Here is a 13072-nt window from a genome sequence, read left to right on the forward strand (position 1 = left end):
CAGACATAAGGAAAGACTGAGACAAAGCTTACAGAAAGTATTCAGATAGAAATAGAAATTTGTGTAGGAGCATCATGTTGGTGTAATACTGAAAACTATAATGGATGTGAATGTCGTAGGGGAGACTTTAATCCAGTAGTGGATATCAAATAGCTGATGAAGATTTTAGAAAATTTTGCTTGAGGCTCCTTCCAGTCCCTCCCTCTACTATTAATTGCTAATGTGAGTATCTGTTTTCTTTTTTTTTCTGCAGGAAAAATTCGCCATAGAGACACACACAAACATACTATTCATCAGCTTCTAGTGAAGGTTAATGGCTGGAAATGTACACTTCCTGTTTCTGTTGATAAAGTAGGGGTATACTTTCGACAAGCAGTGCCTGAAAACCAGAATCCTTATCTCTCGGTGAGTATCCTAAGTATATATCATGATAATTGCCTTAAAATTATCTGTCAGTTGTCTTAAAATTATCTGTTTTAATCTTTGAATATAAATATGTTGGTGACTGCACATTGCTGTATTCAGTTACGATTTTGTTTTCATGACCGTGTAAACAGAAGTGCCTCTGACTTATCTAACTCGTACTAGAATCCATTGGTTGATGTGCCAGGGTGTTGGTGTTGCCATGTTGAGTGGTAAGCTGGTAGTGGACCACATAATGGTGACTGCTCAAAGGGAGTGCCCATCTTATATGGTTGCTTTGCTCAGGGCCAAAAAGTGAAATTAGCAGGTTGTGGTCTGTGACCAGGTGAAATTTTGTTATGAATAAGAAATTTGAGATACTGTAAATAATAGCTAGTGCCTCCTTTTCTATTAGGCAGTTATTCATCTGTGCTGCTGTAAATGTTTTAGATGCATATGTTATCAGTTATTCTGTGCCATTGGTGGGCCTAAATGGCAGAATTTTTGTGTGTGTATCATCAAGGTTAAATTTTTTCATGGTGTCAATGTGGGCAGGTGGAAATCAGATTTCAAACACTTTTTTACCTTCTAGAATACCGCATGACAGTGCTGAGCCATTAAAATTGGATGCTTATTTATTTATTTATTTATAAGCTGATTGATGGTTTATGTTATCTGCTCATCATTTAGCATAAATTTGCTATAGTAATTTATCTTGAACAAGGAGGACAGGATCTCCTACAAATTTGTAGATGGAGGGAGACTGTTGATTGCTTTGTTATGGGTTGGTGTGGACCTGGACCACTGTGACTCAATATGTGGTTGAGGCACTGAGTGTCCCGCTCGAAACATGACACACTCTTAATTTGTATTTGAACCCACTAACACTCCTGTGTGCAAACTGTTTGAAATATTTTTGAAGTATTGTGAGAGCACTTACATCAAAAGGTAATCTGTGATATTGATATAGCACGAAGATGCATTGATTACCATAAACCACTTTGATTCTGCAACTAAGACTAATTGCAGATAAGCATCAGCTTATCTTGGAATAGGACTGGCCTCTTGATAACTTTGAAAGTAGCTCTTAAGAATGTGGAATTGAATTAAGATCTCTGTTAGATTGAGCGTTGATAGATGCTTTAATATACTACAAAGATGACTTGTGCTTTTAGTGCTCTGTGATTACAACAGTGCATGGATGTGATTGGTCCCGCAAGACCTGCTGTCTTCCGTCCACACTTCGTGGTTCTTTAGAGGATACAGAAGGAAGGATCGGATGCCATTCATGAACAGAGAATTCAGATATTAATTTATTCTACAGCTAATATCAAATAATAAAAATAATACATAATTGTTGCTGTAGACGCAGTGTTAGTTGCTAACAGTAGATTTGAATGTAGAAATGTGTACAGATACAAAATATTTATAAATCTATCATTCATCAATACAATGGCTATTCAGAAGATGTTGAGCCCTGGCTACTATGAAAGTCTGTAAATGTTGTTCAGCTGGCAACCACACAAAATGGGGGTCAGTGCACGAATGTTCAAACTTAAGTACATCCACTGCTGGAGCTCTGGAGAGGGAATGCTTGCATCTCTTTGGCAGCGGTGTAATCATTTGTGGCAGTGCCCTCATGCCTGGGTGGCAGCAGTAGGAAATGCAACTCTGTGACTGGCGGAGTGCGTATTTGGAAATGTGGCCATCTGGATAGTGGCCAGTACTGCACCACCTTAAGTAATTACTTGTGCCCCAGACAGAAATGAGGGTTAACACCAGATTTTAATGGTATGTATACTTCAAAGCTTTGCGCACAACCTAGATTACATTCTCATAAATTAGGATATTCAACAATAGAAATGCCTGGATGGAGCAGTATGTAAAATAAGGACAAGGCAATGAATCACCTTTATTGGATTCATGCATGTAGCACAGCACAGAAAAATGTAACAGAAAACAGCATTCATGCTAGCTTTTGAGCAGTAGCTCTTTTTTCTACCACAAGTACATAAATATCTTACTTGCAGACACTGAAATGCACACTCCCATGGTTATGGCAATTCTTGCTACTGGTGAAAACATGACAAAAATGATATTAGTCTACATACCTACATGTTTATAGGTAACCCGGACTGTTACTTCTCATGTTAAAGTAACAGACTGATTACATTACCAGGTGATGTTAAGTTGCCTCCTAAGGTGATAAGTTGATATGCCTGTGTGTTTCAGTGTTATTTAGGCATATAGAAGCTCTAGTATCCACATGAAAATCTGTATCCAGACTGTTAATGACCTTTAAGATAATCAGTTTGTGTGGAAGTTTGGTATTGGCTGATGTCACTGCACTGATGTTGTACATTGCAATACTGAGCCATGGTGATAGTTATGGGTGCTTAGAGAAACAGACACCAAATACCCATGATTGTTGCAAGAAAACCATTGTGATTTCTCAACTTTAAAAGCACATTGTACTGCTGATGTCAATGTCAAATGACGGCTATGTGAAGAATCTTGGCTTAAGAAAGCTAGCCCGAATTTCGTGGTTGGGAACTACAAGCATCACAAAGATTCACTTAGGATGTGTTATACTGTGAGTGCAGTAAATTACACCATCAGCTGAGACCTTGTAGGTCAACCAACTAGGATACAGAGGACAGGCTCCTTTCTTCTGACACTGACAGACTTAAGCCTAGCACCCTCTACACGTGTTTGCATCTCAAAAGACCAGACATTATACAAGACACTGGATGACATGTTACTAGGTTTTACAAGTGGTTGTAATTTTTGAGCCAGCTAGTAATTGCAAGTACCAGAAGACAGTAGCAAAGCAGAGTGAATGTGAGTGTGAGAAGTATTACTAGCATTGCATAACAATGGAAACTGTTAATGAAGATTGACACTAGGTTGAAAATTCAGTAGAGGGTGAATATTGTGGCTGAAAGTAATGTCTTCTTAAATCAGAATCATTGAACAAAGCCAAAATCATTGTAAACACAAACATGCAATTACACAGAGTCCCAAATCTTAAGTAAGGCCCAGAAAGAAAAGTAACAGTTGTGTTTTAGAATTAATGCAAGGAGGCTGCAGTAAAGAAATACAAACTGCTGATATGTTTGGTGTTGAGGGCTAACAGCCACCCCCATGGTGACTTGTGTGCTTCAGTCCCTCGAGTTATGTCAGTCAAAGATGGAACTGTATGCTGTACAAATGAGTTTGCTACCACTCTGAGTCACCCTCAGTATCTCTGCAGTGGCAGGATACTAGAATTACCATTGAAAGATGGCATTAAGTCATTATTAAAGGGTGAAAATTTTCTTTTTCAAAGATAGTCTATCTTTGGTTTGAGAAAACGAAAGGGAAGGAAGATTAGTGTATAGTGTCTTGCAGACTGTGAACTCCTTAGAAACAGTTTTGTGAAAAGGGAAAAGCAAGTGAGGAAAAAAGTTTCCTTAACAATTTGATGTCAAAGTCACACAGTATGTAACACGAATGTGGACAGGGTAATTGCAAATGCTGTGAAAGGAGAGACGTCCTCAGTCCAAGCCACCTAACATTAATTTTTGTCATGAGCAGAAAGAAAGGCACTGAGGAATATTAATGAAAATAGTGACAGTATAGTCTTTACTGCTGACGAAGCCAGATTGAAGATTTATGATAAGAAGATTACTGGTCTTACTTGTAATAGCTTCAGTAGGATCCTACGAGGAAAGTTTTAAGAATTACCAGTCAGCTGGTAAAAGAATCTTCTTTCTCCTCGAACAATAAGAAACAACTCTGCAGGACAAACTGTATTGCCTACCAGAGGTTTGCAAGCCAGAGATTCATATTTTGAGTGCTGTAGGGTCTCCCACCTGTAAGGTGGCCAGATGTCTAGTCACATTGCTGCAGCCATAGAACTAACTGATAGTAATATCAAAAACTTGGTGCACTTTATTGAGAAACTAAGACATGACCATGGACCCGAGTCAGCTTAGGTATTGTGCCCTTATTTATGATGATACCTGCAAATGAAGCTATGTCATATTTCTAACAATGGAAACTTCACATATGAATCCGTAATCTAGTGTCCCACATCACAGACACCAACTCATTCCTTCACTGATTCTCCACCACACCCACCCCTTTACCTCTTGGATCCTTACTTGTCACTGTTGATACCATCTCCCCGTACACAAAGATCCCTCATGCCCATGGTCTTACTGCTATTGATTGCTACCATTCCCAATGTCCTTCAGACTCTGAAACCACCATCTCATTCCTCGTACGCCTTACTAACTTTACCCTAAGCCACAACTGTTTCTCCTTTTGAAGGGAAGGTGTACAAACAAATCTACAGCACAGCCATGGGCACCCACATGGCACCCTTTTATGCCAACATGTTTATGGGTCATCTAGAAGACACATCCCTAGCCTCCCAAAATGACAAATCCCTAGTCTGGTTCAGGTTCATTGATGATATCTGCATGATCTGGACTCAGGGCCAAGACATCGTATCTTCATTCCCTCACAATCTCAACACCTTCTGTCCCATCTACTTCACCTGGTCCTCCACCCAGCATCCCACCTTCGTAGATGTTTAACTACTCCTCTCTGGTGGCGTCATCTGCATCTCTGTCCTCATTAAACCCACCAACCACCAACAGTACCTGCATTTCAACAGCTGCCATCCATTTCACACCAAAAAATTCCTCCTGTGTCAGGAGATCTTATCCCTGTGGAAGAACCAGGTTCAAGACCTGCCCAATCCACCCAACCAGCACTTCCTATTCCAGTCCTGTTACAGGTTTATCCTACCCCATCCTGGGCCGGGCCACCTGCGAGAGCAGCCATGTCATTTACCAGCTCTGCTGCAACTATTGCAACTTTTTATATTGGTATGACTACCAACCAGCTGTCCACCACATTGAACGGCCATTGCCAAACTGTGGCCAAGAGCAGAGTAGACGACCCAGTTGCACAACACACAGCTGAGCATAATATGCTTGATTTCAGTGGCTGCATCACTACCCGAGCCGTCTGGATCCTCCCCTCCACTGCCAACTTTTTTGAAGTGAAGAGATGACGATTATGCTTAGAACACAATGTCCACTCCTATAATTATCCCAACCTCAACCTACACTAACATACTCTCCCCACACCCTTCACTCAACAGTTTACATCCCCTCTGTTCTATGATCTTCTCCCCATTCTCACCTACCGGCCTATTTGTTTGCTGCCCTCTGCCAATGCACCTATCCATTTTTCCCTGCCCCTCTCCTTTTTTTCTCCCGCCTCCCTGCCCCACAACCTCCTGATGCTGGGCCTGTTAGTATTCTAGACCCTGCACACTTCACCAGACAGTTTCATCTGTCCCCCCCCACCTGTACACTACTAGCCATTCCCCTTCCTCTTCCCAGCCCCCTCCATATTACTGCTGCAATGGCACCTGATAGTTGCTTTCTGGCACGAGCTGCTAGAGTTGGCGGTCATGTGTGCATGAAGTGTGCTTTCTTGTGGGTATGAATAGTGCTTGTTTCTCTTTTCCTGATAAAGGCTCTGGCTGAAAGCTTTCTTTATGTAATTTTTAATTGTGCCTGTGTGCAACTTAACATGTCCCTTTTTATGGTAAGTTGCAGTCCATCTTTTCGTACATTGTTGCTATTTCATATATATTAGAGAATGGAAAATCCAGGATTGAATAATGACAGTATTTTATAAAGGATAGATTGCTTCTATGTAGTGGAGGTACTGAGTCACAGACAGGCACAGCAGAAAGACTGCTAAACATGTGAGATTTTGGCTCTAATGTAAACACCACACTCACATTCATGCAAGCACAACTCATAACACATAACCACTGTCTCAGGCCACCGAATTGGCCTCAGTGTCAGGAGACAGTGGCCATGTGTGCCTGAGTTGTGGTTGAATGAGTGTGTGTGTTGTCTACTAAGAAGAAGACCTTTTGGTGACAAGCAATCTATCCTATTCATAATATTTTCGTATATATTAGATATTTTTCTATATCTAAAAACAAAGATTATGTGACTTACCAAATGAAAGTGCTGGGAGGTCAACAGACACACAAACAAACACAAACATACACACAAAATTCAAGCTTTCGCAACAAACTGTTGCCTCATCAGGAAAGAGGGAAGGAGAGGGGAAGACGAAAGGATGTGGGTTTTAAGGGAGAGGGTAAGGAGTCATTCCAATCCCGGGAGCGGAAAGACTTACCTTAGGGGGGAAAAAAGGATGGGTATACACTCGCGCACACACACACACACACACACACACACACACACACATCCATCCACACATCTGCTTATGTCTGTATATGTGTGGATGGATGTGTGTGTGTGTGCGAGTGTATACCTGTCCTTTTTTCCCCCCTAAGGTAAGTCTTTCCGCTCCCGGGATTGGAATGACTCCTTACCCTCTCCCTTAAAACCCACATCCTTTCGTCCTTCCCTCTCCTTCCCTCTTTCCTGATGAGGCAATAGTTTGTTGCGAAAGCTTGAATTTTGTGTGTATGTTTGTATTTGTTTGTGTGTCTGTCGACCTGCCAGCACTTTCATTTGGTAAGTCACATAATCTTTGTTTTTAGATATATTTTTCCTACGTGGAATGATTCCCTCTATTATAACCATATCATTAATTTGAACCCAACAATTAGATATTTTTCTGACTGACATAGTATTTTTATTTAGAGACTGTCTTGCTGCAGCCTGTTTCCGATGCAGTGGTGAGATTCATGAGCAAATTGACAGGTTGATTATGGAGAGCCCTCTTAGTTCAGCTGTTACGAACTTGTTTATGGAGATTTTTGAATAATGGGTGCTGCAAACTGCTAATAAAAGACATGCTGAGTGGTATTGCCATATAGGTGATACCTTTACTGTATGGACACATGTCAAAGAGGAATTATATGTCTTCTCGGGACATGTCAATATCATCAATCTAAAAGTTCAGTTTACGATTGAGAGAGAGAGAGAGAGAGAGAGAGAGAGAGAGAGAGAGAGAGAGAGAGTACTGGGGACAATTCAGTTTTCTGGATCAGCATCACCTGATGGATGCAGCTCTGTAAATTCTTTGGCCCCTAGTAGAGCTGTTGATGCAGTTGCCATTTTACCTCCAAAGATATTTCCTGCAGTCTGAATCAAAATGTCAGGGATTAGTTTTCTACATCAATCACGGTCTCTCAACCTGGAAGTTTTAACTGAAGGGTGTTGAATGCTACTAATACAGGCTGTGGGCTATTGTTCTTTACTCCTTGCAGAGAGACTCAAGAAATTTAAAAGGCTATGAAAACTTGTTTGAAATACCACAGTATCAAAATTGTAACAAATAGATTATTGAATCAACTGTATCAGATAGAAAATATAATTGAGGGAATTTGTGAAATTACAAGAAGATAGAATGACTTTTCAGCATCTACAATTAGGAGATGAAATTCTGAGTACTGCTGATAGAAATACTTAAAATAGAAAATAAAACAATGGAAAATCCAGGATGGAATAATGACAGCATTAATGAAAAGGATAGTTGCTACTCATCATATAGCGGAGATGGTGAGTCGCAGATAGATACAACAAAAAGACTGTCAAACAAAAAAGCTTTTGGCCAAAAAAGTCTTCATCAGAATTTGACAAAACACACACCCACCCACCCACCCACCCACCCACACACACACACACACACACACACACACACACACACACACACACACACAGAGTTTCTGGCTGCAAAGGCCAGACTGGCCCTGGCTGCCAGAGACTGTGTTCATGTACACTATGTCGGCGATTGCTGCGCAAACACTTTCTCCACGTATGCGTACACTGTCATTACTCTACCCTGCCAACATTGGGGCCACACTTGGCTGGTGTGAGACATTCTCAGGGGGAAGGGGGTTCTGGTCCACTGTGGGCCGAACCGCACAATAACCCTGGGTTCGGTGTGGGGCAGTGGTGGGATGAGTGGACTGCTATAGCCTGTTGTGGGGTTGTGAACCACTGAGGGTTACGGTAGGGACAAAGGCTCTCCGTCATTTCTAGGTCCCCAGTTCCGTAGAATACAATACAGTTCTGATGAAGGTATTTTTGGCTGAAAGCTTATGTGTTTAATAATAATTTTATTGTGCCTATCTGCGACTCAGCATCTTTGATATGGTGAATAGCAACTATGCTTTACATAATATTGTTATTAAAGCAGAAAACAATAATCGTAGCTTTTGGAAGTTTAAGTTCCTGCATAATGGGGGAAAGAGGTCATTGGTTAGTGAAAGTTGGGAAGGAGGGTGAGAGGCACGTCATGCATACTCTAGATTGAGAAGGGCTCATCTGTTGTGAGGTGGAGGTCTGAGGACAAAGATAGTACATGGATCAGTGCTGTATCATCTTCAGATAATAAAAGGGAGAGAGTGAGAAGTAAAGATGGATTAAAATAGGAGGAGAAAATGGGAAGCAGAAATAAGTGTGTTGTATTTACTAGGGTTACTGTTTTTGCTGTAACTCTGACAGAGTTTACTTCATCTTTTCTGCTATTCCTCCTTACAACAGACTGATCCCTGTCAACCTAAGGTCCTTGTAATGTTCACCACTAAATCCTAATTTCCTACCTGAAGTAAGAGCATGAAGATCTGAAAGCTAGAAGTATAATTTTTTAGTGTAAGTGTTTATATCGATGTACTGAGTGTTGGAACTCCTGGTGCTATGTACAACATGTTTCAAAAAGATTCATTCAATTTTACTAGACTATATTTTCTACGTGAATGAAGACAGAGACTTGGGATCAATTTTAACTTGCACAAATAACTAAAAAGTTTTTGTTTTCAGAACTGTACAATCTTTTAAGGATATATCTTGTAAATGATGCATGGGCAGTTTTAGGGTACTTTTAGTAATAATCTTCAATGTCAAAGCTTTCATTTATATTTCACAAATGTTCAGTGTACTTTCCAGTGGATGCCCAACATGCAACCAAGTGATAATAAAAAAATCGTGTACCATGAGATCAGGTGATCCTGGAGGCCATTGGTACAATGCAAGATCTGATGGCTCTTTGTTTATAACAATATTCACAATTGAATTTCTCCTTTTTATGCTAATGATTATAAAATATTCCTAAACTGTGTGTGGAGTCTGGCAAAATACTTATTTCATTTGACTTATTTGTGAGAAATTGGATGAAAATATATTATGCCAGTAATCATACACATCTCCTGTGTGTCTTCTATACTACTGATGAAGTGACAGCAAGTTACTGCCCCTCATATGCTTTCAACATTCTGTTGTATGTTCTTCAATCTGCTCACTGCACACTATTTAATTAAAAAGCTTATCACAGACATTTAAAAGCCTATGAGTACATTATAAAGAACAAGTAATAATTCATATAGTATTGCAGCCATTGTCAAAACAAAATCAGTTGACAAGACATATGTAGACAGTTCACTATTGCACTGAAACTGTGCTGAATTCAGATATTATAATGTATTCATGTTTCTCATAAATAATACATACATCAATGGGTTCTTGTTGGAAATATGATTTCCTCAACAGCTTTCTGGTCTACAGTGAGTGATTGAGTTTTTCTGATGACTGTTGTTAAATTTGTAATAATAATAAATCTATATATATGCTGTGGTTAAGTAAATGTGTACCTCATTTTCATAGTAACTGTGTGCTTTGCTCTGCTGTGCTGTTCTTTCCGGTTCCGAGAGAGTGCTCTTTGGGTACACAGCACCAATGGAAATCTAACAGTAATAATGACCTTCAACATATGGTATTATTTCCGTATTGGAGAACAACTGCAAATATGTAAGGAACAAAGACATCTTGAGAATGTTTAACATGCAGAAAGTCAGATTTTTGCACAGCAGTAATAAAAAAATAAAAAAAATTCTGTTACATGTGACAAATCTAATTGTTAACTAAAACTGACTGTACTGGCATTGCAGGAATGTTTAGTTCAAAAGTGCTTCATTGTTTCTGTAAGCACAAACTTTGAATTATCAGGCTGCAAGTACAAAAGTTGCTATGTATTTTTCTTATTCCTGCTAAAGAAAATAAAACTTTGCAACTGAAAACCTGAGTCATAATTGTGAATTCTTATGGTAACCGTTCTGATATTACTTCTAAATATGTTACATACCTGTTGCTATCTAAAGTTAGAGAAGATAAAAGGTTTCTGTATGTTGTGTGTTATTGCCTTACTAACATTCAGTTAGTAAACTAAAAAATGTTTTAATTTTCAGTACTTGGATGTACCAGAGGCCAGGATTGTGTTTGAAGTAACATTAGAAGGGTCTGCCAAGAAATTAGTGACTGTGAGGTCAGCTCTAGTGTTATCAAACAAGCTTCATGAAGCAGTCGAGGTGAAGCTAGAAAACAGTTCACTGGAACCAGGAGGTAACTCACATATTTGCAGAGTTTCATCTTATTCTTTATGTGGAATATCATATGTTGGTGTAGAGCACCGCTTCAAGAAGGAACGGTTCATCACTTTCTCTTCCAAGACTAATAGTCACAGTGGAAATATAAAACTTAATAAAAAATTGTTGTGATAGAAGTTTAAACACTTGTAAGGCAGAATAAATGGACCTAGTTAGGAATCAGCTTGTGTTCTCAAAACTGACAGCTTTGCTATAATCAGTTAGGAGTTTTATGTTCCCAGAATTAATTATTACTTGATATATAAGATTCTCACGATGGGGAACTTTACTTGGTAATTTGTTAGTTGCATGACAATTACAGTAAGAAATTTTTTGTATATAATACAAGATAAAGTTACAGGAAGGTGGTGGTTGTGTGTGTGTGTGTGTGTGTGTGTGTGTGTGTGTGTGTGTGTGTGTTTTAAAATTTTGGATCTAAATTTAATATATAGTTCACACATATCTTTGTTTCTATTAAGAAGTCCACAGGAAGACAGCTATTACTATAGGATACTGTTCAACAATTTCTTTAACGGTTGACTTCTTGAGACCACTGTCACTCTTAGGTGACATCAGTGTCCCTCATTTCTGCAGCATGAACACACGTTGGTATGTCCATCACTTACACTGTTGTAAATCACAGCACTTGGCAGCCACAGTGATGTATGAGGCATATTCTCACCTGAAGGGGGAGAATAATGTATGTACAAGTACTTTCAGGGATATTTAAGGAGAAAATTCTGTTGTTGTAGATGTGAAATTATTATGAGAATGATGAGAATTAGGCACATTGACTGAAGTTGATAATCCTAAAGATCTTGAATGTCTTGGTCATTTGTCGAAGATTTTGGCTTATCACAAGTGAGGGTATGTGACTTGCACCAAGTAGAAATTGTGTCCATGTTGAATTTATAGTGGCAGTAATACTTTGCGTTGATTCGCATATACCCTAGTTTGAGTTCTTTTGAAACATAACATAAGCATTACTAGACATCGTAATATGTAGGGGCAGTCATGACTGAATCATGACTGTTGCAGCTAGGACATCTGTTTTGCAAGCAAATGTTGAACTCTTTGTTTGCAAGTCTGTTATTATAATGAAAAGCTGACACCTCTGTTTTGTGCACACGGGGGAAAATTTTCCACTTTTAGATGTACCCTCCCATCAGGGCTTGGTTGTCTGGGAGAATACACTGGACATATTGCTGTAGCTTTGTCGTCGGTGCATCATAACTTCATTGATTGTGTGCTGGGCATCTCAGAGGTGGAGAGTACCAGGGTTAGAAAAGAGTTGTATTGAATACTTATACAGTAAAACAACATTTTTACATTCCCGCATTTTATGTTTCCTACTTTTTTATGTTCATTTTTATTAGTCATGAGAGAAGTCCTATTCTCTCAATGCAGTGTCCACATTTTAGGTTTCCTTTGATGTTATCTCGACCTTTAACATTGATTTTCATACAGATTTCTGCAAGAAGTGCATTGCATTCCTACACGAACTCAGCCTTGCAACACAGCAGAAAACACAGACTATACACATGGCCACCTATATTATAGGTTTGCAGGATTTGGAAGGGTGGGAAAGTATTTTTTGGAGATGGCCATCTCTATAATGGGCTCTCATGAATCGTTGTTACTTCTTCGTGAAATACAGTAATCTGTACTAGGTGCACAGTCTTATGATGGTATGACGTGATGTCAGATGTAAAAATTCCTCTTCAAGATGCTCCTTAAGATGACAAAAAAATCTTCTCACCAAAGGTGTCACTGGTGTAGTGACCTCATTGTTGGCAGCAAGCTTTAGATTTTGTGCCTATTGTTCTCTGTTTACGAAGACTGCAAGCTTTAGTTTTTTAACCTATATTGTGTTACAAGTTTTATAGTGGTTATCAGTAACAAGTCTCACATTTGAACATGAATATCTTCTTAATGTGGTTTCATGGAATTCTTTTGCTTCCACATTTTGTTTACACAATTGAACATAATGAGAATGAAGAGGGAAACCTACACACACATTTGTGCATGTCTGCCATCAGCGACTGCCTTTGTGATTGATTTTTCTATTCTGTAGAGAGACAAGTAGAGCGAATTGCTATTAGAATGAAACAAGAACAATTAATTATTTCAGATCTTTTTCAATAGGCAAAATTTAAATTATTTTAATTTTTCATTTCAAACAATATAAAGAGAACAACAGTAAGAGTAATTTATTCATTTTCGCTTGTTGTGTTCCCTATGCTTTCATGTATTAGTTAT

At 39.0% G+C, this 13072-nt stretch overlaps 1 protein-coding gene across 1 annotated transcript in view; it reads left to right on the forward strand.

The window, feature by feature from the left end:
• The window catches only part of LOC124787832 (vacuolar protein sorting-associated protein 13D), a 557316-nt gene that overhangs the window by 361197 nt on the left and 183047 nt on the right, over nt 1–13072 (forward strand). The window contains exons 44-45 of the mRNA XM_047254770.1: nt 254–405; nt 10637–10790. Coding sequence (XP_047110726.1) covers nt 254–405; nt 10637–10790 — 306 coding nt within the window. The remainder of the gene's footprint in view (nt 1–253; nt 406–10636; nt 10791–13072) is intronic.

This window comes from Schistocerca piceifrons, chromosome 3, assembly GCF_021461385.2.
Source record: "Schistocerca piceifrons isolate TAMUIC-IGC-003096 chromosome 3, iqSchPice1.1, whole genome shotgun sequence".
NCBI lineage: Eukaryota > Metazoa > Arthropoda > Insecta > Orthoptera > Acrididae > Schistocerca > Schistocerca piceifrons.